The sequence below is a fragment of the Aplidium turbinatum genome, chromosome 18 (genome assembly GCF_918807975.1).
Source record: "Aplidium turbinatum chromosome 18, kaAplTurb1.1, whole genome shotgun sequence".
NCBI classification, from domain to species: domain Eukaryota; kingdom Metazoa; phylum Chordata; class Ascidiacea; order Aplousobranchia; family Polyclinidae; genus Aplidium; species Aplidium turbinatum.
In genome coordinates this window covers 10899882-10926268 of record NC_137489.1, presented here as the reverse complement: position 1 = coordinate 10926268, position 26387 = coordinate 10899882, and the positions used below count along the sequence as shown (strand labels likewise).

General features: G+C 36.2%; 1 protein-coding gene across 1 annotated transcript; it reads left to right on the top strand.

The window, feature by feature from the left end:
* Positions 1-532: 532 nt before the first annotated feature.
* On the top strand, positions 533-24965 carry LOC145787178 (uncharacterized). The gene is made up of 26 exons (XM_082598904.1): positions 533-578; positions 1614-1687; positions 2185-2308; positions 3145-3204; positions 4112-4194; positions 4524-4610; positions 5384-5457; positions 6283-6359; positions 6753-6914; positions 7321-7430; positions 7839-7932; positions 8119-8150; positions 8748-8839; positions 9837-9945; positions 10307-10477; positions 10888-11004; positions 11301-11503; positions 11754-11869; positions 12347-12554; positions 13167-13268; positions 13606-13765; positions 16474-16674; positions 19404-19561; positions 21907-22035; positions 22439-22528; positions 23143-24965. The coding sequence occupies exons 1-26, from the start codon at positions 533-535 to the stop codon at positions 23336-23338; spliced, it is 3075 nt and encodes a 1024-aa protein (XP_082455030.1). The 3' UTR covers positions 23339-24965.
* Positions 24966-26387: the final 1422 nt, after the last annotated feature.

The following is a 26387-nucleotide window of genomic DNA, read 5'->3' as shown; positions in this document are numbered from 1 at the left end:
CAATTTTGTTTGCGTGTTTCATATAGTAATAGCTTCTTTGCAAAATGGAAGGTGATTTTTATATCGCGATTCACCTCGGTTTACCTTTGAATTAAATAAAGTGCATGAGTGTGTCACAACAATTTTAAAGGTGCACCGTAACAAAACAAGTTGAAGAGCACTTTAATCATTCTTATGAATATGTTTTAAGTGAAAAAGTGTTTCTTGAAGCAACTTCTTTGGCCTTTGTTTGCTTGCGTGTATTTGTACAGCACCGGCAATGTTCTTACCGAAAGTTCCAACCTAAGCTCCAACCTAGTGGCATGCAACATTGCCTTCAGTTTACTATTTACATTAGTAAAAAATGCAATATGTTTTCGTTACAGATGTTAATACTTAAATAAATATGTTGCTTCAGCTGATACTGTAATGATGATATCAATGTGCAATTATATTCTGACATGTTGATATACTGACCTGCTGCCTAACACCTGCTTTGTAAATAGTGATTGTTGAAAATCAGAATCGCTGGGTAGCGCTATTGGAAGTTACCATGGAGCAAAAACAAACTGACAAGTCCAGCGCTGTTGGAACAAACGGTATGTCATGCCTGAATGGTGTTGAATGACAAATAAGGGAAGGATTGCTTCTTTACTTAGTTAAAGAAACATCTTCAATGTTTACTTTTTACAAATATCTTGAATGCACGCATTCACCTTCAAACAGACAATCCAACACGTATTTTCAACGTAAGGTACAGTAGTTAAATTGCATACCGTACCGGAACAAAAGAAGTCGCAAGCAAAAAATAAGAATGACAAAATATATTATTTGATATTTATTATTAGGCTATTAGATTAACATGTCATAGATTACCATGGTCATAGTAGTATAATACTGTACAGTGTAGAGTTCTTGTGTTTGCAATTTCAATTTGTAATCTATCCTCTTAAAAAATTGTCAATTGGATTTACGAAGACTTGAAGCTACTATAACAAGCTACTTAAAACTCAGTTTGGTATAGCCCCATCAATGTCTCTTCTCGGCTGCATGGCCAAGTTGTGAAAGCACTGGTAGCCTGGTAGGCTACGACTTTTGAGATGACATCAATTTAACACCTGTCCAGAGCACGCAACCGTGTCTTCGACAAGGCAATTAAAAATATTGTAGGCTACACTTGAATGTGTTTATGAAGATTTGCTCCATTGCGTTAAATCATCCATTTAAATCTGAATCTTCAACCTCCGAGCATTAGCTTATTGGAGACTGGACATTGCAAAACGTATTTTTTTTGCATTGTAAAATATATATTATTTATCTCGTTAAAAACAACCGTTGCATTTGATAAAAATCTTTTATACTCACCAGTCTAAATGTCACAGAGATGGCTACAGCTAACGTATAAACAGTATAAACATTTTTTTGAATTACAAACATAGCTTAGCCTTCTATCGTGCTCTAGTATCGCATAGCCTGCTTGGGTCGTCAGAAGGTCTATCAAATTGTTCCGATTTAACGTGCGGTTAAGCAGGAAAAATTATACAGAAAAGTTATATTGGACAAGTGAACTTGATTAAGGTTAATCAAATGAAATGTGAACCGATTGACTGCATTTTCAATATATGCTTTTTTAGACGGAAACGCCGAAGAAGATCTTGCGTATGAAAATAAAAGCTTCGTAGCCACCCTTCCTAAGAAAGATCCCTCGGTAAGCTGTGAAACATTATTTTTTCTTCCAGTAACTAGCTAGATCAAGGCGTAATTTGAGCTAGAGCATGATGCAAGAATTTTTACTTTGGGTACCATGTTTACCAGAAGTTTTTGAAATTTATAACCTACTCTCGTTTACATCTTGCAGACTTTGTAAAAAAATAAAAAATAGCCAACTCCCACCAACTATTTACAAATTAAAATTAAGGAATTTTATTTTCCTTTTTAGCATTTCATTTTTCTGAGTTTCAGGAAGTCAAATCTCTGAGGTGAAATTTATCCTCCATATTTATCTAAGTTGTGACATCTTGTGTAACTATTAGCCTATACAATACAAGATGAACTTTTATTTCATTTCAAAGATTCAACTTCCATCTTTTTCTACACCTTTGCTACAGGCAATGTGCACATATTGTTTTTTTATTTTCATGGTCCAAAATAAAAACAAGTTTAGCAAAACTTTTGTTTAATACAAATTTCTCAAATGTTTTCTAGGCAAATGGCATGTCTCTTGGTGATGTTGTGACGTCACGAGCCATTGGCACAAGATGGAATCATTTGGTAAAAACACGAAGGGCTTCCAGTCAACCATCATACATACGTGAGTGGACTTATGATGGTAGGTGTCCACTATGAGCAAGCTGTTTGGGCACCTCAGACTGACACTCTTGAACTTGCTACCCGCATAAAACAGTTATTTGCATCCCATAACAAAGCATGCATGCTTATAGCTAGCATGCCCACATAATTAAAAAATAAACAACATATGAAAATGAAATAAAAAAAAAACAATTAATCCAATGTAAGATTCTGTTTGTAAATAGAGGTAACAATGTTCTTAATGTTCTTAAATTGTTTTGAACAACAAATAGCCAACGTACATTATGTCAAGGCTGTGATGATCAGTTGCGTATGGTGATCATTTTTGGGTGTTCACTGTTTTTCAGCAGGCTTTAAACACACACTAGATTTGCAGTTTACTCAATAGCTGTGCATATTATATCAGAATAAGCTGATGTGATATAAAGAGTCAATCTGTGCATTTAAAATTTTCGGATGGCTCTCTTTGACCGTATGAAAGTTTTTCTGTTGATACCCACCGTAAATAACAGTGGTCGTTTGACCACTCGGCACGACAACTCACCAAGTGCTTCAACCAAGGCTTCAACTCGGCAAGTAGGCTACATTTCAGCTACTGTCCAAGTAAGCAAATGAGATTTTCATGTAGCATCGGTCTTGCTTGGTCATCGCTTGTTAAACTGAATTTATTGACTTTAATGAATTGTGACATAGTAGGTTTCGGCTTGCTCAGGTGTTACTTGCTCAGTTTCATCGTTTGCCAACTTTCAGCCATCACTTGCTGAAACGTTGCTAGCTCAGTTTTTCCTTTCTCAATCGCCATGTGCGCAGTTCACAACCTGTAGTAGACTCATGACAGTTGCCTACTTTCTTCAGGATCAGAAGACACTATCGGGCTGGATGATGATGTAGACGCCGTTGGAAAAAACAAGAAATGTAAGTAGTGAACATAGCCAACATTTTTGGTGTTTTTTAGCCTAGTCATATAGCAATATACTACCGAAAATTTTTGTCATTTTTGCGAATGAAATAGTTGTCGTATCCAGACTTATGCCCAGTGGTTAAAGATTTGGATAAAGTGGACCGGAAGGAAGGGCATCTTTGTGTCCATCTTCAAGCATGCATAGCCGAGTTGTGAGAGCCTTGGTGTAGCACTCGAACGGGCGCTGGTTCGACACCGCTCATAAGCATGCGACTGTGTCTATGGCAGAGCACTGAAAGGCATGCTTGAAGGTGGAATAACAATAATACTAGTAATCATCATCATCATCATTATCAGCCATTTATGCCACTGCTAGCAAATGGCCTCCATATATGTTTCCACACCATTCTATCTTTCGCTGTTCTTATCTAGGTGATGTCAATCTTTTCTTCAATGTCATCCTGCCATCTTTTTTGGTCTCCCTTTAGTTTTTCATATATCTTGAGGTGCATTCTGTGGTTATTTTGGCCCATCTGCTGTCTGTCAATCTTGCTACATGTCCCGCCCATTGCCACTTCAGATTTGTTGCTATTTTCAATGACATCTTTGAGATTTGTCTGATAACTTGATTTCTAATCTTGTTTTTTCTATTTCTCTTTAATACACATGTATTATTCTTTCTATGCTCCTTTGCATGTTCTTCCAATACTAGTAATTTACTGTAATAATAAGAATCACGTTTTTATTTTACGTTTATTACGATAACATACTTTAGCTCACACAGATTAATATAAATGTAACACAACAGACAACTAGACGCAGTAAATAAGCATGGAAGACATTAAGTTTTTCTTCGCCTTGACGTACACCTCGATTATGTAATGAAAAGTTGGTGACGTTGGTGTTCCCTTATTTTTCCAGATGACGCGACACAAGCCCAACTTAACATGACTCTGCTTTCTCATTTTATCAACTTGGCAAAGCGCAATGAAAGCGAAGATGAGGTAGACAAGTGACACTAACAACATAAATTTAAATTTTGACTTGACTGATGTATTTTGTTGTGCGATTCCGTATTCAGATAACAGCAAATGAAGACAGCATGCGAAAGAATTATACTTAACAAACAATAAATCAAATAAAAGTAAGTTATACTGCATCTTTCAAGTAAATAACAACGGAAAACTGCAAAGTGACCATTATGGTTTTCAAGTCATGCAGTCACCCTCAATTTAAGCCTACATGAAGTATTGCAGTCGTTTTTGTCGACAGCAGAAACATATTATCAGCAAATAGGCAGCAAAATTAATAACAATTTTTTTGTTGATTGAAGGTTAACTTAGACTTCATAGAGGAATTGCTGAAAAGAGGAGCGGATATTAATTGCCAAGATAAATTTGGCCAAGGCATGCTCCATGAGGTAATTTGCATTTACTTTTAAGATCAGAAGCTATTGGCCTACTCCTAAACGATGTGAAACATTGGGTTGCACAGCCCAAATTTTATTTCAATAAGATACAGGATATTAAACTGTGTCCCAACTGAGGCCAGTATTAATTCAACTGAATGGGATGACAAGAATGCAGATGCAGTGTTTGTGTCTAATCAAAGATCTGAGTTGAAGAGCTACGTAAACTTTAAAATACGACTTCGTACTAAATACGTACTAAATATGACTTAACTTCTACGTACTTGCGAATTTTTTCAACGTTGTTTAAGTTTTCATTTCTATGCAACACCAGCGTGTGGTATAGCGAAATTAAGCCGCCTTTTAAATCAATTTTGCGCAGGAGCAGGCATTGACTATCATACAACATATTTTGGTGATCTCAATTTCAACAAAATGTGACAATTCTACAACTCAGGTCTTCAATTACAAGCATGTTAGAATTCGGAAATAAATGACAACTTGTTTTGGAGCAGAGACCAATCTGCTTCTTCTTAAGCGTCCTGCAGTTACTCTTGCCTCTTGACTACGTGACTATAACAGTCATCCAATCTTAAATATACTGTATAATAATTTTGAGTGTATACCTCATTTCGATGTTACTCTTCTTGTTCAAGTGTAATTAACTTAAAATATGACAACTTGTTTTGACTAATAGGTAGCTAACCTTTGCATACTAATCAGAATGGAAGTTTTATGCTCTTTTTACGATGTGTAGTACGCTTGTAATGCTTTCTATTGAACAGGCTGCAAGAGCTTGGCATACCGATATCATGGTGTTTCTGTTGGAGTTTGGCGCAGACGTCAATATTGCGGATGGGTAGGCAATTAAGTTACTTACTTAGTTACTTAGTTGCTAGCTTTCAAATATCCGAGATTGACTCAAAGAAATAAAATTAAAAGCTGGATTTTTATATTTTTATTATTAATCTTTGTGGCGTTCGCCATGTGGCAGCTAAAGCCTACAACGAATAAACAAAAGAACTAAACTGCAGTTTACACAAAGAAAACAATTTTATACTTGTATCTCAGCAGCCGACTGTAGCAAACATTGAAAATGATAAACACGACTTTTGCCTACGAGGCTTGGCTAATCCGTATCGCACCACTAATTCATGCGACAGACTGTAGACTTTTAGACATGATAGCTAAAAACACACTCATGTACTCTGCATTTACCAATGCCCGTTTCTAATCATCAATATTTTGTATGGAAACTGTTTATTGTTCCTTTTAGGACTCAAGTAGGCTAATAGTACATAAGTTATTGCACAATGTAAACTATGCAACGAACTGTTTGCAATATTTACAACCAGGCCCGGATTTAGGGGGGCAGAGGGTGCAGGTGCCCCGGGTCCCCTTTTGAAGGGGGCCCCCCGACGTGGAAAAAATGTGATTTTGTGTTATTTTTTCCTTTGAAGTTTCTACAAAATGCTGTGCGGTGCAGGATTAATGCTACTGTAGACGTAGAAGTAGTTTTTCGCGCCGAGAGCGCGAAAAAATTTTTTGCACGGTTGGGCCCCCCGATGTAAAAGTGCTCCGGGCTCCCCATCAGCTAAATCCGGCCCTGTTTACAACATATCTGCAACATAATTAAATCTGAGAAAGTTGCTAAATCTATTTCATTTAATTCTGTTTTTACCAGATATCACAGAACTGCTCTTCATATCGCCGCAGCTGTCGATTATCCGGAAATGGTGGAGTTACTGATTGACAAAGGGGGTAGGATTAACTCACATCGCCATTGAAACAGTCAGTGACGATAATGATAAATAAACTAATCTTGCTAAAATGATGGATGATATTTAATAAAGGGAAGAACTGACTGAGAGCGTGAGTTTTATCAAAAAAAAAAAACTTTTCTAAAAGCATAAGTACTAAACACTTGTATTTTTGTTTTTGTTTGAACCAGACAGCTGACGAAACCAGATATGTGACCATAGTGAAGACTTCAATAAAATTAACTTTTATTTTATTCTTACATACATTTAGTTGCGTCCTACATTGTCTATAAACCATCATTTCTTTCATGCTTTTTCAATCAGAATGCCAGATTTGTCGGGAAACACCACCCTCGACTAAGTTACTTATATTTACTGCTCCAAATATTTTCAGCTTATATTGAAGCAAGGACAAAAGAAGAAAAGCAGACTCCATTGCACTTCGCTGCGAGAAACGACGCGGTCGGATCTTTGAAAATGCTCATTAAACTTGGTGCAGAGGTTGAAGCAAAAGATTACAGGGGAAGAACGCCAATTTTTGTGGCTGCAGAATTAGGTAATTTACTGTGGAAGAAAAAATGTTTAATCGATCAATTTTGAACTGTTGGAGATATCACTTTCGGCGGTAAGCTTTGCAAACTTCCGGAGTCCAAAAAATTTTTTGGTTGCTGATTCGATTATAATTAAAAAACAACAGAATTAAAAAAATGATAGGTTATAGGAAAAGACTATGGAAAGGAAAAATGTTTCCTTCGCTTGAAATAATAAGACACACGCATGCACGTACATAATGACATGATGATAATATAGCAAAATGAAAGTAGGCTACACGCCAATATTCTCTAACTTGCAAAAGACGCCTAATCGAGCATAGCGCTACTAAGCATATTCAATTCTTTCCAATGTATCTATTTGCTTACAATGCACCTGAAGCACACTCTGGTAACTTTTTGTCATTCCAGATCGAAGCGAGACTGCGCGCTACCTGGTTGACATCAATGCTGACGTCACAGTGGTGGATAATTCCGGACAAATCTGCATGACGCATATGATCACCAAAATGGGTCCAGTGGTAAGCAGACGTTGAGAAAACTGTTTTCATGTTGTTAGTTAAGGACTCGTTGGAGTTTGTGTGTTAAGGACTCGTTTTTAACCACGACAGAAGTTATTTCGCTTTTTTGAAAAATCTAGGCTCTAAAAATCTTCGGCTGCGTAGCCGAGTGGTGAAAACGTTGGCACGACGTTCGAAAGGATGTGGGTTCGAAACCGCTCCAGAGCACACGGCTTTGTCTCGGCAAAGAAACCTAATAGCAAGCCAAACTAAGGAAAGCAGCTGACTCGAGACTGTATGTCACTTCGCTGCTTCCTGTCGTCTGTTGTATCGCATCTGTGATCGTAGTGTACTGTATGTTATCGCAATGGGCGCAAATAAAAGCATGATTATTATTAAATTTTATCTTACTTTTAATCTATTTTTTAGGCTAGAGCAGCCTTGGATCAGTTTCACAGAAAAGATCGAGCGAACAGAAAACAATATTTTTATTTGAACTTGCTTGAAATTCCCGAAGAACCAAGTGAGTGGTTCCGCAGTTTAGATGCTTTTGTGACTGAAAATCTCAGCGCTTTTTTTAAGATCATTACCAGTATTGAAAGCTCTCTAGTCCGCTAATATAAACTAGAATTAACTTACGATTTAATTTTAAAATGGCTAAAATACTCTACTGAGTCTACTAGAAGTCATTTATATGCGTTTTTTACAGAAAAAGAAAAGGCTTCTTTGGCAAAAACTCCAGTAAGTGTGTTAGTTTATTTATCAACATATATAAAGTTTTTGCTTTCACTTCATTTAGTGCATAAAATTAATAAATTATAACACTCGGTTGCATGTATATCAAGCCGCGCTGCTTGACACGAGTTACACTCTCTACGACTGGTAATAGATTGGTTGCAAAAATCCTTATTCTGTAACTTCGAAAGCCTTTCGAAGGTCTGTAACTTCTTTGGAACCATAATTTTAGCAGTTTCGTATACTTGTAGAGGGTCTTAACTTGAACTACTGACACAGGCCTGGTTACCGAGTTTGACAAAATGAATCTTGCCCTTGCTAAAGTCTTGCTGACTGTCATACCATCATTATAGGTAGGCTAACATTGATTTGAAAGCTGTTTTTAAAGTGGAGTGTTCCAGCACACATTCCGAAAGTCGAACCTACATTTATTTAAAATTGCCGTTCTTTTTTTTTGCGTACCGTAGTCGGGCATTCATTCATTATTCAATTGTTATTTTGTTTAGTGTTTGAAAAGACGTTAAAAATATACCCACACGCAAGGCAAGGGTAAATTAGCCTAACTTACATTTAGCAAAATGCTCAACCTCTTAACCTTTCCAGTTGGAAGTGATCGTGAAATACCAGCAACTTGACTTGATCATGCATCCTGTCATAACGAGGTTGATTGACGTCAAATGGGAACATTTTGGAAGGTAAAAATGCTAGAATTCACCAAGCATCAGCCAAGAAACTTCATACAAACCAAATAATGCATAGAAAATTAGCTCATCTTAAAGAAACTTACAGTATAAATTTTCATTAGAAGCAGCAAGCCTAAAGCTTTAGGAGAAAAAAAATTTAACTATAACATAAAGGCTTAATAGACAACAAGTTGATGGAATTGATTAACAATATTTAATAGGCTACTGTCAATCCAAAAAACTAAAATACAACATAACTTCAAACGTTTTTGTCGAAACTCTATGCCCGTACCAGAAAAATAATGCATGTAAAGAAATTAAAAACACCTGTGAATCAACTACGATAACGCTACAAAGTTTTGCTGAAAACGGTTGCATTTGACATGTATATGCAATATGCATGTTAGTACTATAGTATTATTTTGAATAACGTTATTTAATCCTATCGACTTACAGTATATATTATTTGTTGATTACGACCAACTGACGATTGTTACCTCTTTTGAACTAGTAAAAACTATAATAAAACCGACTCTTTGAAGCGTTTGAACAATTGTATGCCTATAAGTTGTTCTAGCAATATTTGGTTAACATTCTATTGATTAAACTTTGCAACCACACCTTGTTAATATAACTAACAATGTCTGCACTATGACATGGTAAACTTAAGATATTAAAAAATGGAGGGCAACTAAATACTGCACATTATAGTAGTGTAACCCCACCTGAATCTGTTCAATTATTGCTGCATACTAATCAGAAATAATATCCAGTGTAATCTTCACGGTGGAAAACCAAACATGAGATCGAATGTCTGACGTGGCTCAAACTCCTCATAGTCTTCAGACAAGCACTCTGTTTACTTAGCCATCCAGCAAATCAAGTTTATTGATAAAATAGCCTGTACTTTACTTAAAAAAATTACAGTCTTGGAGAGCTAAGTTTGCAAAATCAACTGGAAAGTTACACAAACATACAGTATGTAAGTTATAAATTGATTCTATTTCAGGCGAATAGCTGTTCGAACTCTGATTATCAATTTAATTTTTGTATTGATATGGACAATACTTGGCATTGCATATCCCTGGCAGCTGAGATACTTCTACACGTTCCCACAGGTGCATCATTAAGAATGTTACTATGCCTTCAGCAGCCGATAAATATTAGATAATATAAAACATTTATGTAGTCTAAGTTGAACTATGTCTGTTGTAGCTTGTTTCAAATTTAACCGTAGGTCTAAACCTTTGCAGAGAGAGAATAAAGAGATTTGCGTCAAAGTGGAAAGCTTGGTTGGAGTTTTGCAAGTTCTCAGCTAGTTGGTTTGATTGTAAATTACATAATTCTGGTAAATTGCTACATCGTATTTCTCTAAGGGCTTTTACAAGGGCTTTCTCTAAGGCCAAGATCACTTACAATTTAGAAAGTGTAAAAATTAGACTGATTAGTTAAATTTAAAGCAATTGTTGTGAATTTCAGGACTGGTGGAGGATATTCTTTCTAGTTTTGGGATGCTTGATAGCTATTTATTATGTTTTCAATGAAGTAACCGAAATAACTTCCTCTAAAAGCAAGTTTAATGAGTGGAAAGATTGGAGAGAACAATTAATTAACGAAGACTTGAAGTTTTGCCATCCAAAATGGCCAGAGGTAGCCTATTTATCTTTATCTTCTGTTGAAATTTTGCATGTAAGTATTTGCATAAATCACTTCCACTATGCGTGGAATAATTAGCTAATTAAAATTTTTAGCATATACACTATCTCCAGTAGAGTGGTTCTCAATACCAGTGGCATACTGGAACAATTTTTTGGGGTGTTCACATTTTTTCAGCAGGCTTTAAACACACATTAGGTTTGCGGTTTGCTCGATAGCTGTTCAGATTATATCAAAATAAACTGATGCTATATGATATAAAGAGTCACTGCGCAAATCAAGTATGTGATTCAAGCTTGCTAAACGTGTGAACACCCAAATGGTCACGGAACGCCACTGGCAATATGGGTAGCAATATTGCTATGACACATTTCGGAATACATAATATGATATTTTTTTCACAGGAGAAAAAGTATTTGGAAAGGGAGATTGAAATGTTAGATGACATGATTCCATATTACTTTCAAGATTTTTGGAATTACTTTGATTGGACAGTCTACTTTTTTGTATTTTTAGTTACGGTAATTATAGGCTAATATTTTTCAAGCTTTTATTAGCCAGTTAGAACCTAGTTTATATGCGATCCATTGCTTTGTCGTAAGCAACTGAACCAATACCATAGCCGATCTTCAAGAAATTTAACATGCATCCAGAAACCGTGGAAACCATCTTGCATTCGAAGGAAGAGTGTTTTATAAATTTTTGAATCTAATTTTGTAACCAGCATAATTTATCGTTTGCGAAAAATTCTTAAAAAATATATTTTAAAATTGCTTACGCGAACACATGTTTTTGATCACTGCATTTTCCACCGCAGCTTCTTCATATCATCGATGCTTCCATCACCAATCGCGTGCCTCCTTGCTGTAGCTTCTCAGCACCGTGCACAAACTTTTCAATGGAAGTTTGCAATACTGGATTTGTCAACAACGCCAACCTGAGCGTGTGGAACAACCGGATATTCGTAATCACCATCCTCTTTCTATGGCTTCGGATGATGAAATTCACAAGAGCGTTTAGGTAAGTTATTTTACGATTGACTTTTATGCAACGCCAACTAAGCTCTGGCGCGCGTAGAGTAGCTTCCATTATATAATGGACGCAAAACGGACTGTGAAGGATTCGTGAACCATTCTGCTAAGAAAAAGCAATTAGTTCTATCAGCGGTCAAAATACATTACACAGGCCTCATTTTTCATACCTCTAGAAGGGATTTGTGTTGCTCTGTCGTTGGTAAAGACATTACCACTTGTTGTGTTTTTTTTTTCAGATTTTTTGGACCATTCATTGTCATGCTGGGAAAACTTACTTGGGATATTGTTCGATTTTTCTACTTGTACATGGAGTTTTTCATCCCATATTCGTGTGCTTTCTGGATGATATTTGGTGAGTTTAGTTTAGTCAGGTTTAATATTAGTCTAAATGAGTTTTTTTTTTCTTTTTACAAAATAAAAGATGTTTTAATAGACTAATTCTTTTGATAAAAAACTCTGCATGGTTTTAGTTTGTCAAAAGCTGCGGGCATCGACGGCTGCAGTATTAGTTTTGACACGTCATTATATAGCCTACTTTGGGACTATCAATCTGTTGGGTCTCGTAAGTGTCATGCCTGAAGCTGGTGCTATTAGAAGTGATTTCTCGCGAGCCAGGACAAATTTCGTCAAGCTATTTGGCTTTGTGCACAGAAGCAATGTTTCAAGCTTTAAGATTGCTATTTTACCCATTTATTTAATGCGTAAAGCACCTACGTCATGAACATTTTCATTGGTTCTCTACCAAAATTCCTTTCAAAGAAAAGGTAGATAAAGACCAGCTCCATTCGAGTGCAGCCAACCAAAGTTTGAACATAAAATTCTTTTCCAGGAAAAGTTGAATCTATAAGCACTATGACGACTGTGGATCAGACTTTGTTCACTCTCTTCCGCATGACGTTGGTGGATGAATATCAATTCACTGAAATGCAAGCTTATGACATTGTTATGGCTTACATTCTGATCAGCACCTTTCTGGCGGTGTCTGCTATTCTCTGCATTAATTTGTTCATCGCTTTGCTCTCCGATACTTTTCAAAGGTTTGCCCTGTTTTAGAATAGTAAAAGTTCTGTAACACTGGGACTTCTAAATTTACAAATTTAGGACATTTTGAAAAAAATTATCATAGATTTTTTACATTTTTGATTTTGCGCGCCTTTTCACTTTTTTCTTTGGAAACAACAAGAATGTAGCCTAATAATAAGTTTAAACTTTCGAAATGATTTTAAGCATTCCAATATTATTTTGAAGATTATGGCTATCCCTTGTATTAGAAGATGGTTGTGTTTGCGTAAACTCTAACGGTGAGATTTTAACTCTAACGGTAAAGTTATTGCATTATTTAGTCCATTGCAGATCATTCATACCCAGCTAATAAACGTAAAAACAATGTCTAACGATGTAAACCCAACTTCTATTATCTGTATGCTTATTTTTTTGAGGTTGCTAATGTACTGTTAGCTGCGTTTTTAACATCATCGAAACACATCAGAAATTTGTCGCTGAGCTGACATTTTGTGAATTCCAGCATAGGCTGACTCATCTAAGTGATGTACGTTACACGCCGGAGCCTAATTCCCTTAGTAGTCTACGTATTGGGCTGCAACATATAGACTTGAGCAAGAAGGAAATGATCAAGTTTTGTTTTCCAGAGTTTACGACAATGCCAATGCAAATGCAGTGATGCAACAAGCGGCCCTTATGCTCAATTTTGAGGAAAATTTGTTGAAATCAAGAAAACAAAGTTTTAGAAAGTAGATTAATAGTTATTATATTTGTATTAACTGTTATTATTGCCCCTGATGTAATATTGACCACAGCTTGCAATAATGTTTCGATTTTTTTTGTACCCTTTTCCATATCTTCATCTCTTTTTTTCCAATGTGGTAGCCTACACTAATTATAAAAATCGTACCGGAAAGATTAGTGAATATTGCTCTATGATGCAATGCTGCTGCGTTTTTCTATCGTTTCTCCTGTTATGTTAAAATCAGAAAGCAAGCCTTGTATATCTAAAGTAGGCTATTTTGAGATGGGTTAGTTTTTTATTTATTTCTAAAATGCTAGCATGTTGCTTTTGTTAAAACACAGATACATCCAAGAGCAGTGTAGCCCGGAATCACTATACTATGACGATGATTTAACGTCCGTGCAAGATTCTGATTTGAAGAAAGTAACGATCAAAATCAAAGAACAAATGGACGACCTGATGGATCATATTCATAAGACTGAAAGAGCAGCGCAAACAAAGGTTAGAAGACCTAAATTGGTGTTAAATAAATAACAAGTGAGTAGTGTGCGTTTTAAATAGCGCAGTATCCATCGCAGATGTTCATTGCTCCCAGCGCTCTACAAAGCAGACAGTGTCAGTGCAACCGTATAGAGTCCCAGTTGAGTGTATTTTTATCCTGAATCTATTCCTTTTGCTGAGTGCCATGGAGAAACACGACTTGGTCTGACCCTACAGGGCATCGAACCCATGCCTACTGATTCAGTGGCAGACACACTAACCAGCACTAGCCATCGAGCCGATAACACTGTTATTAGTTCATATGTTTCAACACATCCTACCTGGATCTGATTTGAGAGCAAATGATTCAAGATTTTTCAAAACTCAGAAGAATGTAATTCCGGTTTGCAGTTGTGACACAGGTTAAAGTATGTTTCTTATGTTAAACGTACGTTAACACTTCGCGTGTTGGAAGAATTGTAGTGGCAAATAGCTGTTTCTGTTTTGTGAGACTGAACCTAGCCAATTCAGGTCACATGGTTTTGACCACCAGTTATTGCAATTGCTTGTCCCTTGCTGTAGTAACAAGGCAATGAAATGTTGTAGTCATATATATCATTACAGAAATAAAGTTCTTGCTGGCTGTTAGCACAAGGGTAAGCACTTTCAAGTTGGCCAATAACATAGTCCTAGAAACTTCTCGATTTTGGGGCGATATCGTATTCAAATATAACTTACTGAGGATACCTTAGCGTTTAGACAGCGACTTTATGAAAAATTTGAACACTAAAAAAGCTGACTTAGGTAAACTGTGTCTTTGAATCGCTTGACTGATTACATTCATAAATTCCCTACACTGCTAATTATGTCACTTTCAGTTACCGAGCTTCAAATTTAACTTGAAAAAATGAATTTTACTTTGAATTTTCTGAAGAGCAGAGTGAATTTTAACATAGATTTATTTGTTAACAAACGTTAAACTCATCAAACAGTTAGAAGATCAACATAGTACCGTACGCTCATCAATTGATGGAGATGAGAAGTCTCGACCAAACCGCAGGCAATCCTTGGTATTATCCGTAGCCCGTTACCTACATTGTGTGATGATGCTTAGACATTCTCTTTGATCTACCATTGCGTCATTAACTAAACTAACACATTTACATTTCATCCTTTTCAAAACAAATCTTCATAAAATGTAGTTAACACACTTTTTAACTCTCTTTCATATAGACAACTTACTTAACTTTATATCTAACAACGAACTGCTGGGTAGGCTTGTGTTTTACAATTAAACTTCTTTTGTAAAATTTAATGCTTGTGCCTATTTTGAATTTCAAATAGGCTATACTTTGTTGGTTTGGGGTTTGCATTTTGAATTTGGTCAGTTAGCCATTTTTATTGCTTCTACTGTGTAAAGCAGAGGTGATGAACCTGCGGCCCGTCAAAGAATTTTGTGCGGCCCGCAAAACAATTTGACAATCGCTCATGCATTAGAGACAAAAGATCAAAGGAAGAGTTTCCAAATTTGAGAGCTCACGCTCTCAAATGATTATCTGTTTTCGGCAGCACGTACCTATGCGAACAGTTCTTTTCTAAAATGCACTTTACAAAAAGTCGTTACAGGTCGAGGCTGACAGATGAAAATCTTAGCATGCAGTTGAGAGTTGCCACATCGTCTGTTCGACCTAATATTGAACGCTTAGCCAAGCAAAAAACTTTCCAAAATCCCACTAGCAAAACAATTCAATGCTTCAATGTTATTTTTTAATATTTTATGCTTCAATGCTGCATTAGATAGCTTCAGCTGTATGATTCGCATGGGCTTTTGTTTGTTGTTTGAAAAGAAATTTTATTAACTGATTTGTTGTTTCGGAGCATAATGGTTGAAACATTTAGTCAACTTGAGCAAAAAGGATAGAGCCAAAAAAAGAAGAAATCATACTCATATGACAGCAAACGCTTCGAAAATTAAACTGTCTTCATTATCAGTGCAAGTACTGTTGCTCTATCCTTTTTGCTCAAGTTGATTCGTTTTTATTTTTTACTCTAGTGTGTTTCGATTCTGCGTAAGATAATTTCAACTGTGTGGGTTTTATTACTTTCATCTGCCGTTTGTTACTTTTCATGAATAATATCTTAAGTCGCTTTTAAAAGATTTCATAGTTGGTTACGATTAAAAAGTTGTATGGCCCGATAACTCATGTGTAATTGACAAAGTGGCCCGCGACCGCAAAAAGGTTCGTCACCCCTGGTGTAAAGATAGGCTACAGTTGGAGCTGCAAGCGGAGGGTAGCACCTTCAGTGTTTTAAAAAGTTCTGCTAACCCTTTAGCTGCAAACTAACACTTTTATTCTTTAATTTTTTACTTACTTTGCTAATACTTGTTTTCAGTTATTTTTGGTTTGTTTTAGGATATAGCTTTAGTAATCAATCAATTTTAAAATAGTTATATTTTATGATTTCTTTACATAATATTTGTATAAACCAGTATCGTTATTGACTTTTAGTCTAACTGTGAATTTTAGTTGGATCTGTAGATTTTGGTTACTTTATTACCTGTTTATTTACGATTGTTTTAATAGATCAATCATCACTACTTCAAGTGAGCATTTTCGCCATTGGAAATTTGTCTTTTCAACTTTTCAAATTTTGAACAATGTTATTGGTTTAAGATCAGTTTCCCTAACGTTTTGTTTCATTTTTTAAAATATGCTGTATTTTCCCAGGATGAAACAGATTTTAACTTGCCACATAGTGGTAGAATTAAACCAAAAGCCTCAGCCCGTTTGAGCGAAGTCGTCGGTCTCGCAGTTGCAACTCCAGCTTCTCCCGCCAAGCAAGATCAACCTGGAAGTGCAAGTCATGAAGCTTATCAAAAAATGTCGACAAAGATGACTGAATTGACTTCAAGAATGCAGCGATTACAGGTAAGCAGTCGTTGAGTCAATGTACAAAACGACATACGCTGTCTGGGTAGGCCCATATAGTAAGCCTATGCTGTGAGCTAACCCAATATTACGAAGATACGGTTTTTCAAAGTTTTGCGCCATCTTGCATGATGCAGCTCTAAAGAAAAAACATTTTTTTTACCAAAGTTAATAGTTTAAGCTATTGGAAATGAAAATTCCTCATATAAACAATACAAGTTATGTAGAGTAGACAGGGCCTGATTAAGGCTCATGGGGGCCCGAGGCACAGCTAAGTTTAGGGGCCCCTGTTGGCAATCGCTTTCAAAGCAATGCCATGTAGTCTCTGCGAATGATGAAATATGGGCTAAAAAATAGTTCAAGCAAAACTATAACTTCATAAATATTAATTTAGCCAATTTACCTACAACTTTCTAACAGTATGAACACTTTTATACTTATTACAAAAATTATTGGATGAAAAATCTCTCTAACAGATTGGCAATTGAGCTCATTTCAATTTCATACAGGAAACACTAGCAAAATGTAGGCTACATTTGAATTTGAACTAGCAGAGTTTATTAATGGTTCCTTGAAACCAGTGCTGTGTTAAACCTTTTGTGGGCCCCGGGGCCAGAATAATTTTGGGCCCTCTATCGTCAAGCAGACCTATAATATTGTGTATATTTTCACTGCATCGACATGGAAATGTGGTTCATTTCAATAGACTTTCTCACCAGTTTAGAAAACAACACAAGTGTAAGTAACCGCAAACACAGGTCTATCATTTCTTAGCTACATCTTTGCTCGGAATGAAAGCCAAAAGTGTTAACAATTTCTAATAAAAAAAATACTGGGGAGCTGGTACACGTCCCCCCACCCTTGGCAACTCATGATAAAGAGGAATTGACCAAAACATGTGGATGGAAGTGTGTGAACAGTAAAGCAAAGGTAAAGTAGTTTCACCCTATATGTTTGGTTGAGTCCTGTTTTTGTCATGAGTTGCCAAGGGGGGTGGGGGGGGGACTTTTATACCAGCTCCAATACTGGCAATGGAACATTATCGGTCACGACGCGGTCATACCATCGTACCACATAAAATTTTGACTGTTTTAACTTTGCCCTGCTTTGCCGCCAGGTACCGCGCAGATAAAATCTGGGGATAAAACCAAAGCTGTAGAAATTATTAATTTCCATTCAGATTTGATCATCTGATAACATTATTGTTTTTCACTATTTTTATGTTTTATCTGGCAACATTACTTGTTCTGTCAACCAAGGTGAAAACATTGTGATTGTACAGTAACTTGTAAACAAAAGCAGTGTAAAGCGTTTTGAGGATCAGGTGTTCAATTATTTTTATTCAACATTATTTCATTCCAAGGCAAAGCTTTCATAATTTTATGTAGATATTCAAGTTAATTAAAGTTTTTAGGGTATGGTAGCCTAAGTTAGTGGCAAGAATAAACAGGTCCCTTGTGTTAAAAATGATTTTTGTTTTGTACCGTACAACATGTGATATGCCAGGCTTATAAGGTATTTGAAGATAAGAGCAATTTCATGTGCATATATTCAGAAAAAGTAAATACAGAAGAACGTTTCTGCTAAAAGTACAGGACAGGTTTTTCCTGCTCGCAACATCACTAGTCAAGGATATTTATAATTATGGTATTGTAAATGTTAAAATTGAAATGATAATTAAACTATCTGAAATGCTATTTTGCTTACAGCTTACAATTTTTTAAAACAAAGCACTTTTATTGATGAAAAGAATCTGAATATGTGAATTCAAAAGGGCCCTCCAGTTTTGTTTTTTTTTTATTTCACTATTTGTGCTTTCCAATTTCTTTCAATGTGTTCTAAATGATACTTAAAAAAAAACAGCCAGATTTTTCAAACATATTGGTAAACACATAAAAAATACTCTATCAATTTTTCCATTGATTTTGAAATGGGCCCAACTACAGCAATTGCACTTCAACTTCTCTATAGTTTCTCCACAGAATCCTCAATGAGTGAACTTTTTAGGTATGATGCTTCTTACCAGTATGTTTAAGCATGTAATCACTATCGAAGTTTCACCACAAAAGTAAATGACCAAAATAATTAAAACAGTTGTGCCAAAAACACTTTGTGGCAATTGGGCCCTTTTTGAATTCATATATTCAATTGCATCCAATACATTTCTGCAGAACATGTTACTAACTTTATCGCATTTTAACTTTGTTTTTAGATAGCAATGGTGTTTTTAGAGATGTTTCAGTGTAATTAAGGCCCAAATTTGTAAAATAAGCCCCAAATTTGAGATGTTTTAGTATAATAAGGGCCTAAATCATCTTCTTAATGGACAAGTACATGCAGTGAACTTTAGCAACTTAAAAAACACTTTTCTGAAATGCAAAAATCTATTATTTGTGGGCCCCTTGAGATGGTGGGCCTGGGATCCGGGCCCCCCTTGACACGGCACTGCTTGAAACCTATAAAAGTATTGACGCCTACGGTATTAATGTAAAAAAAATTGGGGGCCCCCAAAACCAGGGGGCCTGAGGCCTGTGCCTCGTGTGCCTCATGGTTAATCGGGCCCTGAGAGTAGACAGTTATTTTAAACCAAGACATTTTTTTTTCAACTTTTTGTGGATAGGCTTGCAACGCAAATACAGTAGCCTGCTGCATATGCAAACTTTTATAACCAGCTCATTATTTCAAGTAAAAACCATTGTTCTATATTGGATTTCGTGGGTTGCTTACAGGTGTCACAAACATCACAAGAAGATTCTTACAAACTATTGCGGAACGAAATCAGTGACATTAAAAGCATGCTTATGTCGCTGTTGCCTAGGAGGAGTCAGCAAATGATCAAAGGAAAACAGGAACACGACTGGGCTAATCCACCAGCCTCTAAAAGAAAGTAAGTTGTGATTTGTCGTGTTAATGTGTAATATCTTGAAACACAACATTGAACAACAATGAGCAGCTTGCATAAACATACATGATACAGTATGCAGTGATAGGCATTATCGGCGATAATTTATCGGCGATAATTATCGGCGATAATTTTTTATCGCTTATCGTTATCGTTTAATTATTTTTTCAGTTATCGTTTATCGTTATCGCCAAAGGCAATATTTGATTATCGCCGATAATTAATCGCCGATAAATTTTATTTCGGATCAACACACAAGTGGAAAGAACATGAAAAGTAATATTTTTACTAGCCACCTAGTTCATGAAACTAAAATTAAAACCAGTTCTTCTTCAGTGCCTGAAGTGTGTGTGCACAGGTCGTTGTCATGGGAGGGGCACGCCCCCTGCAGCGACGGCCCTAACAACACAATAATTTTTAGAGTTGCAAATTGCAATGCAATGAAATGCATGCAACAAGTCTCTTGTTGTTTTGCTGCAATCGGCAATCGCGAGTGAATTTTACAATTAAAATGTAAGCGCACAGGCGGTACAGATTCCTTTGAAGCGAAGCGAAAGAAATGGGCAAGTGGTTTATGAAAGTGTCGCAATACGAGGCCGCTTTTACATCGGAAACATGGTCTTTCGCGCCATCATCACTGAAACAAGTCATTGCGGAATATGATATTGCTTGAAGCATTTGACATGCAGACCGACATCACACTTTTTGCATCTTGTAGTAGTTTTTGCATGACAATAGGCACATCGAGTTGCGTGGTAAAATTATGCTACATACAGTATAACCTTTCTCATTTACCTATGCTGCATAGCCGAGTGGTGAGAGCGCTGGAACGGCAATCGAAAGGGCAGGACACTGTCTTTCGCAGGACGCACTTAAAGGCATGCCTGAAGGTGGACATGAAGATTGGCTTCCTTGCCTTCCCGTCCACTTAATCTAAATCTTCAACCACCGGGCGTAAGCCTGGATACGACGACGATTTACCTATGCGACATAGCCAACCTCAATCAAATATTTTTATTCCCACTAATAATACAGTGCCTATATTGTAATTCTTATCTCAACAACTCAGCGTTCTGCCATTGCTTTAATGATGGTGTTCACAAAGAAAACAGAAAAATTTATCTGAAGTTATCAGTAAATTACGATAATTATGTTATTGTTCTTGAACAAACACGACTAATTTGACAAGCTTGATGGATTTCACAGTATGCACATTTTTACTACCAATAACGCTTAAGATTACTGATAAATTTTCAAGCATTTTGCGTTTTTTGGAATTTTTTCAATTATTGCTGACTTTGCTGTAAACAGCCCGTAGAAAGCAAAATACAAAGTTTGGAATTTTTTATGGTATTTTCATTTGATTTAATTATTTTGCCTACTGCACGTAAGCGGCAGTGTAACTCAATTGATAAAAGCATCCAACTGGTATATGAAGGTATAATTATAAGCACGGCGGTTACCTCAGTGGTTTGATTCTGGATCAAGAGGTTGAAGATTCGATACCTACTGCCGCTGTTGCGATTCTATTCATGCATAACTTACAAAAAGTTTTGTCCCTTTACAGTACATTATGTTCGATTTTTCGTCATGTTGATGAAAACAGTTCGTGCTGCATGAGGTGGGGCAACGCTAATCATGAAAAAAAAATTATCGTTATCGGACGTTATCGGCGATAGTTTTATCGTTTATCGTTATCGCTTAACTTTTTCGTTTATCGATTATCGTTATCGCTTAACTGAAAAATGAGTTATCGCGCCCAACACTGATAGTATGCATATGTTTATATGGCCTTGTCAGAGTCAGAGGTTCAGAGCCTCTAAAAGTATGCTATACTGGCAGGAATAGTCATGCAGAGGCTTTCTCAACTAGACGTTAAAATTTTCAAAACTAACCAGTTTTCCAGTCGAATTCAGTTTATTAGCTAATGAAAACCAACTACAAACTTCGGTTAAGCTTCACTTGTTGCACTCTGCAAATCAGAAAATATCTTTGCAAGTCACCACTTCAAAGCCAAAATATCGGCTAGAATGATCTCGATTTGTGGTTTTATGTTTATCACTTCACGTGTGTGCTTAATCTACTGCTTTAATTTAATTCTTTCGGGGGTAAGTTTTGTATCCGTGATGAAGAAGTAATATTTCAAAGCGAATCATTTACCCTTGCAGTTTTCTTTTGAGTTAAAACATTTTCAAGATCGAAGACTTGATCCTCTGTTTTTCAAAAATAGCTAAAAGCTAAGATTATTGGTTTATGTTCTTTTAAAGTGTAAATTTAAAAAAAAATATCGGAGCATAAACAAAAAACGATAACTTCTACAACGTTTCTAGTTCACTTCAATCTCAGTCGTTTGCAATGAGCACTATTGCTGAGCAAGTTGGCAAAGTTCATCATTCTCCTTCTCAAGAAACAAGCAAAAAGTCCTCTGGTATTTTCAAGAAAATCATCAACTCAAAAAAGTAGGCTCAACTTTCTACTCGTTTCAAAGGTTTCTCGTTTTACAAAATAATAAACTGTAAGCCTACATTTGTTCGAGGGTTGATTTATGTTGTGGGAATTGAAAAATCTTGATAAAATGATAAGCTACAAATTGCGTATTGTTGAAAGGCAATTAAGATGACAGCCGTCGGGTTCGGAAGTGTTGATGAAAGTTCTAAACTAAGTAATGTAGGCTACTTCTAGAATAGAATAGTCGAGCAGTAGCCTACATGATTAAGTGATAGCCTGTAGCTAGCTTAATAATTGTGTCTGTATGCTTTTTTGTCTCAAAACATAGATAATCTTATTTGACTTTGATGTGATACCTAAACGTTTATAATAATATTTTTGTGAGCTTAATGTTAAAATTATGTTTTTTCACAGCAAAAAAACATCAGTATCTCCAAAACCTGAAAGAAACATAATTGTCTCATCTGTATTTGTCCCAGACCCACCAAATCGAGAGAAATTCGGGTATGTCTTCAAATAAAACCTTAGCAAACCTATACGTAACAATAACAACCGTTGACAGTGTAGGTTCAGTGGCGCCGCCAGACCTTCAACATTGAGGAGGCAAAATATTACTGTACGACAGTGATATATTATTTAATTTATCTTGTTTTCTACTGCTATTGTCTACTGCAATATAGCCTACTGCAATACACCTAAAGTCCCACATTTTTGACTTCAGGCTGGGATCCAATCATTAAAAAAAAAATGTAATAATATAAAAAAATAATAAAAAGATGATGCCCAAATCATTGAGGGGGCAGCTTCCCCGTTTGCCCCCCTGCCGGCGCCACTGTGTAGGTTACACTTCATCTTAATACATTAGCTTACCTTAGCATAACAAAATTATATTTCAACAAGCTCCATTCAACTACTCTACAGCCTGGAAATTTAAAGCACTACAGTGCTTGCTAACCAATCTAGAATATTTATAGTAAGTATAGCGATAGTAAAATTATCTTATTCATTTATTTGTATCATGTATGAGTTACATATTTATTGGCCTACCAACATCAGTTATTCAATAAGATGACACAAACAATAGCTTCATAGTAATCAATTCTTTAAAATTTGTCAAGGTCCGGACAAGAGGTAGAACTTGTTTCTATACCTGGATCTGTATCATCCTTTTCCGAGAAAGCTCGACGTAAAGGACATAAACCTTTTCCTGAAGATTCCCCTTCTGTAGTAGTTCATGTTGGTTCCACCGAGGCAACACCAAAAAGTCCTCCGAATGAATCTATATCTGACACTGCGGATGCATCAAACGTTTAACCGCACAATGATGCTAAGGAACTGAATGCAAATTTGTTGAAAAACTTTGTACAAATTTACCTCGATTGAAGCAGTCGTTACATATTTAATAGCTTCCACTGATGAACCCTATGTTTTAGATATGTGTATGGAGTATGAGTGTCTCTGAAATTATTTCACTGAGACCAAATGTGCAAAAAAAATTCAAAATCTGGATAAGCTACGATTACACTTCAAATTTGTTTGAAAGAGATTGTACACGTATAAACAGTGTTAAAAAATGCAGTAATGTATGTAAATAATCAGTTTTGCAGTTGATGTATGGAGTCTCGTGCTTTTTCAATGAGTGTTTACTTATTACATTTGACTTTTCTTCTTGATGATAGCAATAAATCAAAAACAATCAAGTTTAGCAATTTTCACACAAGCGGCTTGCTGGCTTCGGAACGATCATTTTTTAGTTCAAATACTTAAGTTCGATGCCTAGTCAGGCCATACCAAACACCTTATGAAAATGGTACTGAATCTCAGTCTTGCACTTAGCATTGAGGGAATGGATTTAAGGCTAAATGTACTCGACTGCTCCTTTACGCGACTACACTGAAACTGTCTGCCTTGTAAAGTACGCGCAAAGAGCACACATAACTGTAACACATATTCGTTGTATAAAAACACTCATTATTACAACGTCTATCGTCATTGCGATTTTATGTTTTCAGGATTAAAGATATTGTGTTATCATTTTCACCTACCCCGCAGTTTGCTGCATTTTATGATTTAAGTTCTAAATATCCCAATCGCATTAATCTAACATTAATACTGTTTTGTGCACCATAATACTAATTCTGGCGTTTGTTGTTTTCAATCTCTTTTAAAACATTGATTACCGTAATTTATTCGTTTTCTTGTTTACAGTGATGTAGATCTTGCTCACGGTGATGTAGATCTTGCTCACGGTGATGTAGATCTTATTCACGATGATGTAGATCTTGCTCACGGTGATGTAGATCTTGCTCACGGTGATGTAGATCTTGTTCACGATGATGTAGATCTTGTTCACGATGATGTAGATCTTGCTCACAGTGATGTAGATTTTGCTTACGGTGATGTAGATCTTGTTCACGATGATGTAGATCTTGCTCACAGTGATGTAGATCTTGCTCACGGTGATGTAGATCTTGTTTACAGTGATGTAGATCTTGCTCACGGTGATGTAGATCTTGCTCACGGTGATGTAGATCTTGTTCACAGTGATGTAGATCTTGTTCACGGTGATGTAGATCTTATTCACGGTGATGTAGATCTTGTTCACGGTGATCTAGATCTTGCTCACGGTGATGTAGATCTTGTTCACGGTGATGTAGCGTGTGTGTTATTATTGAACAATCCTTTTCTGTTAAAGTTGTTGACTGCATTATCAAATTATGAGAAAAGCTTTCCTATTCGGATAATAATTTGCTATCAAACCTCTAGAAGTTACTTCAGTATTTCATGCATTTTTGCGTGTTTGTTTTGAGCGCATTTATGCTTTGAAATTTATGCTGTATCTTGTAGCAGTCCTTTGTAAGGTGTTAATCTGCAATCAGTGACCTCGGAATAATGAAATCTCCATACCGACACAAAAGCTACTCGCAAATACAAGTTTAACCTATCGCACGGTATCGTCAGCTTTTGGTTCGTGCACTGGGTGCTACTTTACAATGTTGAAAATTGAAAGCTGAGGCACAATGTGGCTGAGTGGCAGTGGTGGATCCAGAGGGGAGGGAGCAATTGAGGCAGTCAATTCGACTTTATTAGGTCAGCTTACAGCTGTTGGCGTTAACAGCATACCTTTTCTATCAGAAGCCATGCACAAATAAAAAAGAGAAAGGTTTTAAGCAAAAACAGAGTTTTTACTCAGCATATGGACAATTGGACATGAACTTAACATAAACTTTGCATTCAGTGTAAATTATGTTGGCATATATGCATTCTTTATGGCCTATGTGGGGAAAAATCCGGAAAAAGTGACTTCGAAAGGCACTGCCAGAACAGCTATAGAGCATTTTCTGCACAGTATCCCATTTTGGAGATAAATTATGGTAGGCAGTATTGGAACTAATGCAAAAATCGGAGCAAAGGAAGGAAGCTTTATACTTTCTTGATATCGTTCGATAGAGTAATTTTTACTGAGTCCAAAACAAAAAAGTTCAAGCAAAAACCTGTGTTCGCTAAAAAGATATTAGGCTTGGAAGATATTAAAAAGAACGCGGATGAACACACTTACAGGCACTACTTCTATATGACGCTTCATGATTCGGCGCAAGCGATTGGTTGGCAACACCTCGATTACACCCACTTGTCGTGCATTTAACGCATCGGTGCGCACATAACCTAGCAACGATCAAAGCGAAGTCAGGACATGGTCAGGACTGCAGTAGTGTTTTTCTTGATCAAACTTAATTTATTTTGCATTCTTCATGGTTTAGGCCACCGTTTTGAACTTTATGTTTGATAGATTGTTACACATAAAAAAATCTATGATTATGAAGTTACAGTTAAGTATGAAGTAAAACTTATGATGAAAGTTATGAAGTAAAACCAACCAACCAGTGATCACCATTCTTATTGCTTATGAGAGGCTACCAGAAGGTGAGTAAAATGACTAGTTGACTATCAAGTTCCTACTACCTAAATGTTATTTTAAAGTATGAAGCTAATGATCATACCAAATACCGTACCTATTTTATATTTGGAAGTGCGGATTATTTCACTTAAAACCATTGTGGTTTTGCCACCTTTTCTTTTGTTAGCTTTATTACTGTATTTTGTTTCTACAATTGGTTTGGTTTTTGAATCTTTATCCTTTGATTGGAAAATCCTTGAAAGGTTAATCCTGAAAGTTTCGCATACTTGTAGAAGCTTTTGATGCAATATCGCTTGATTTGCCTTTCAACAAAGAAAAATGAATTCAATTGAACGCATATTTAACATTTAAAAGTCACCGCAAACACAAACATGCTAGGCATGTCCAGTGGTGGATGTATAAAAACATTAGGGGGGGGGGGGGCACTACAGTTTAAAACAAAGG

Excerpts from the sequence above, each read along its gene's own strand:
- LOC145787178 (XM_082598904.1), top strand. The coding sequence starts at position 533 with ATGGAGCAAAAACAAACTGACAAGTCCAGCGCTGTTGGAACAAACG. Across the intron at positions 3,205-4,111 it reads CGTTGGAAAAAACAAGAAAT|ATGACGCGACACAAGCCCAA; the intron begins GTAAGTAGTGAA and ends TTATTTTTCCAG. Across the intron at positions 22,036-22,438 it reads AAAATCATCAACTCAAAAAA|CAAAAAAACATCAGTATCTC; the intron begins GTAGGCTCAACT and ends GTTTTTTCACAG.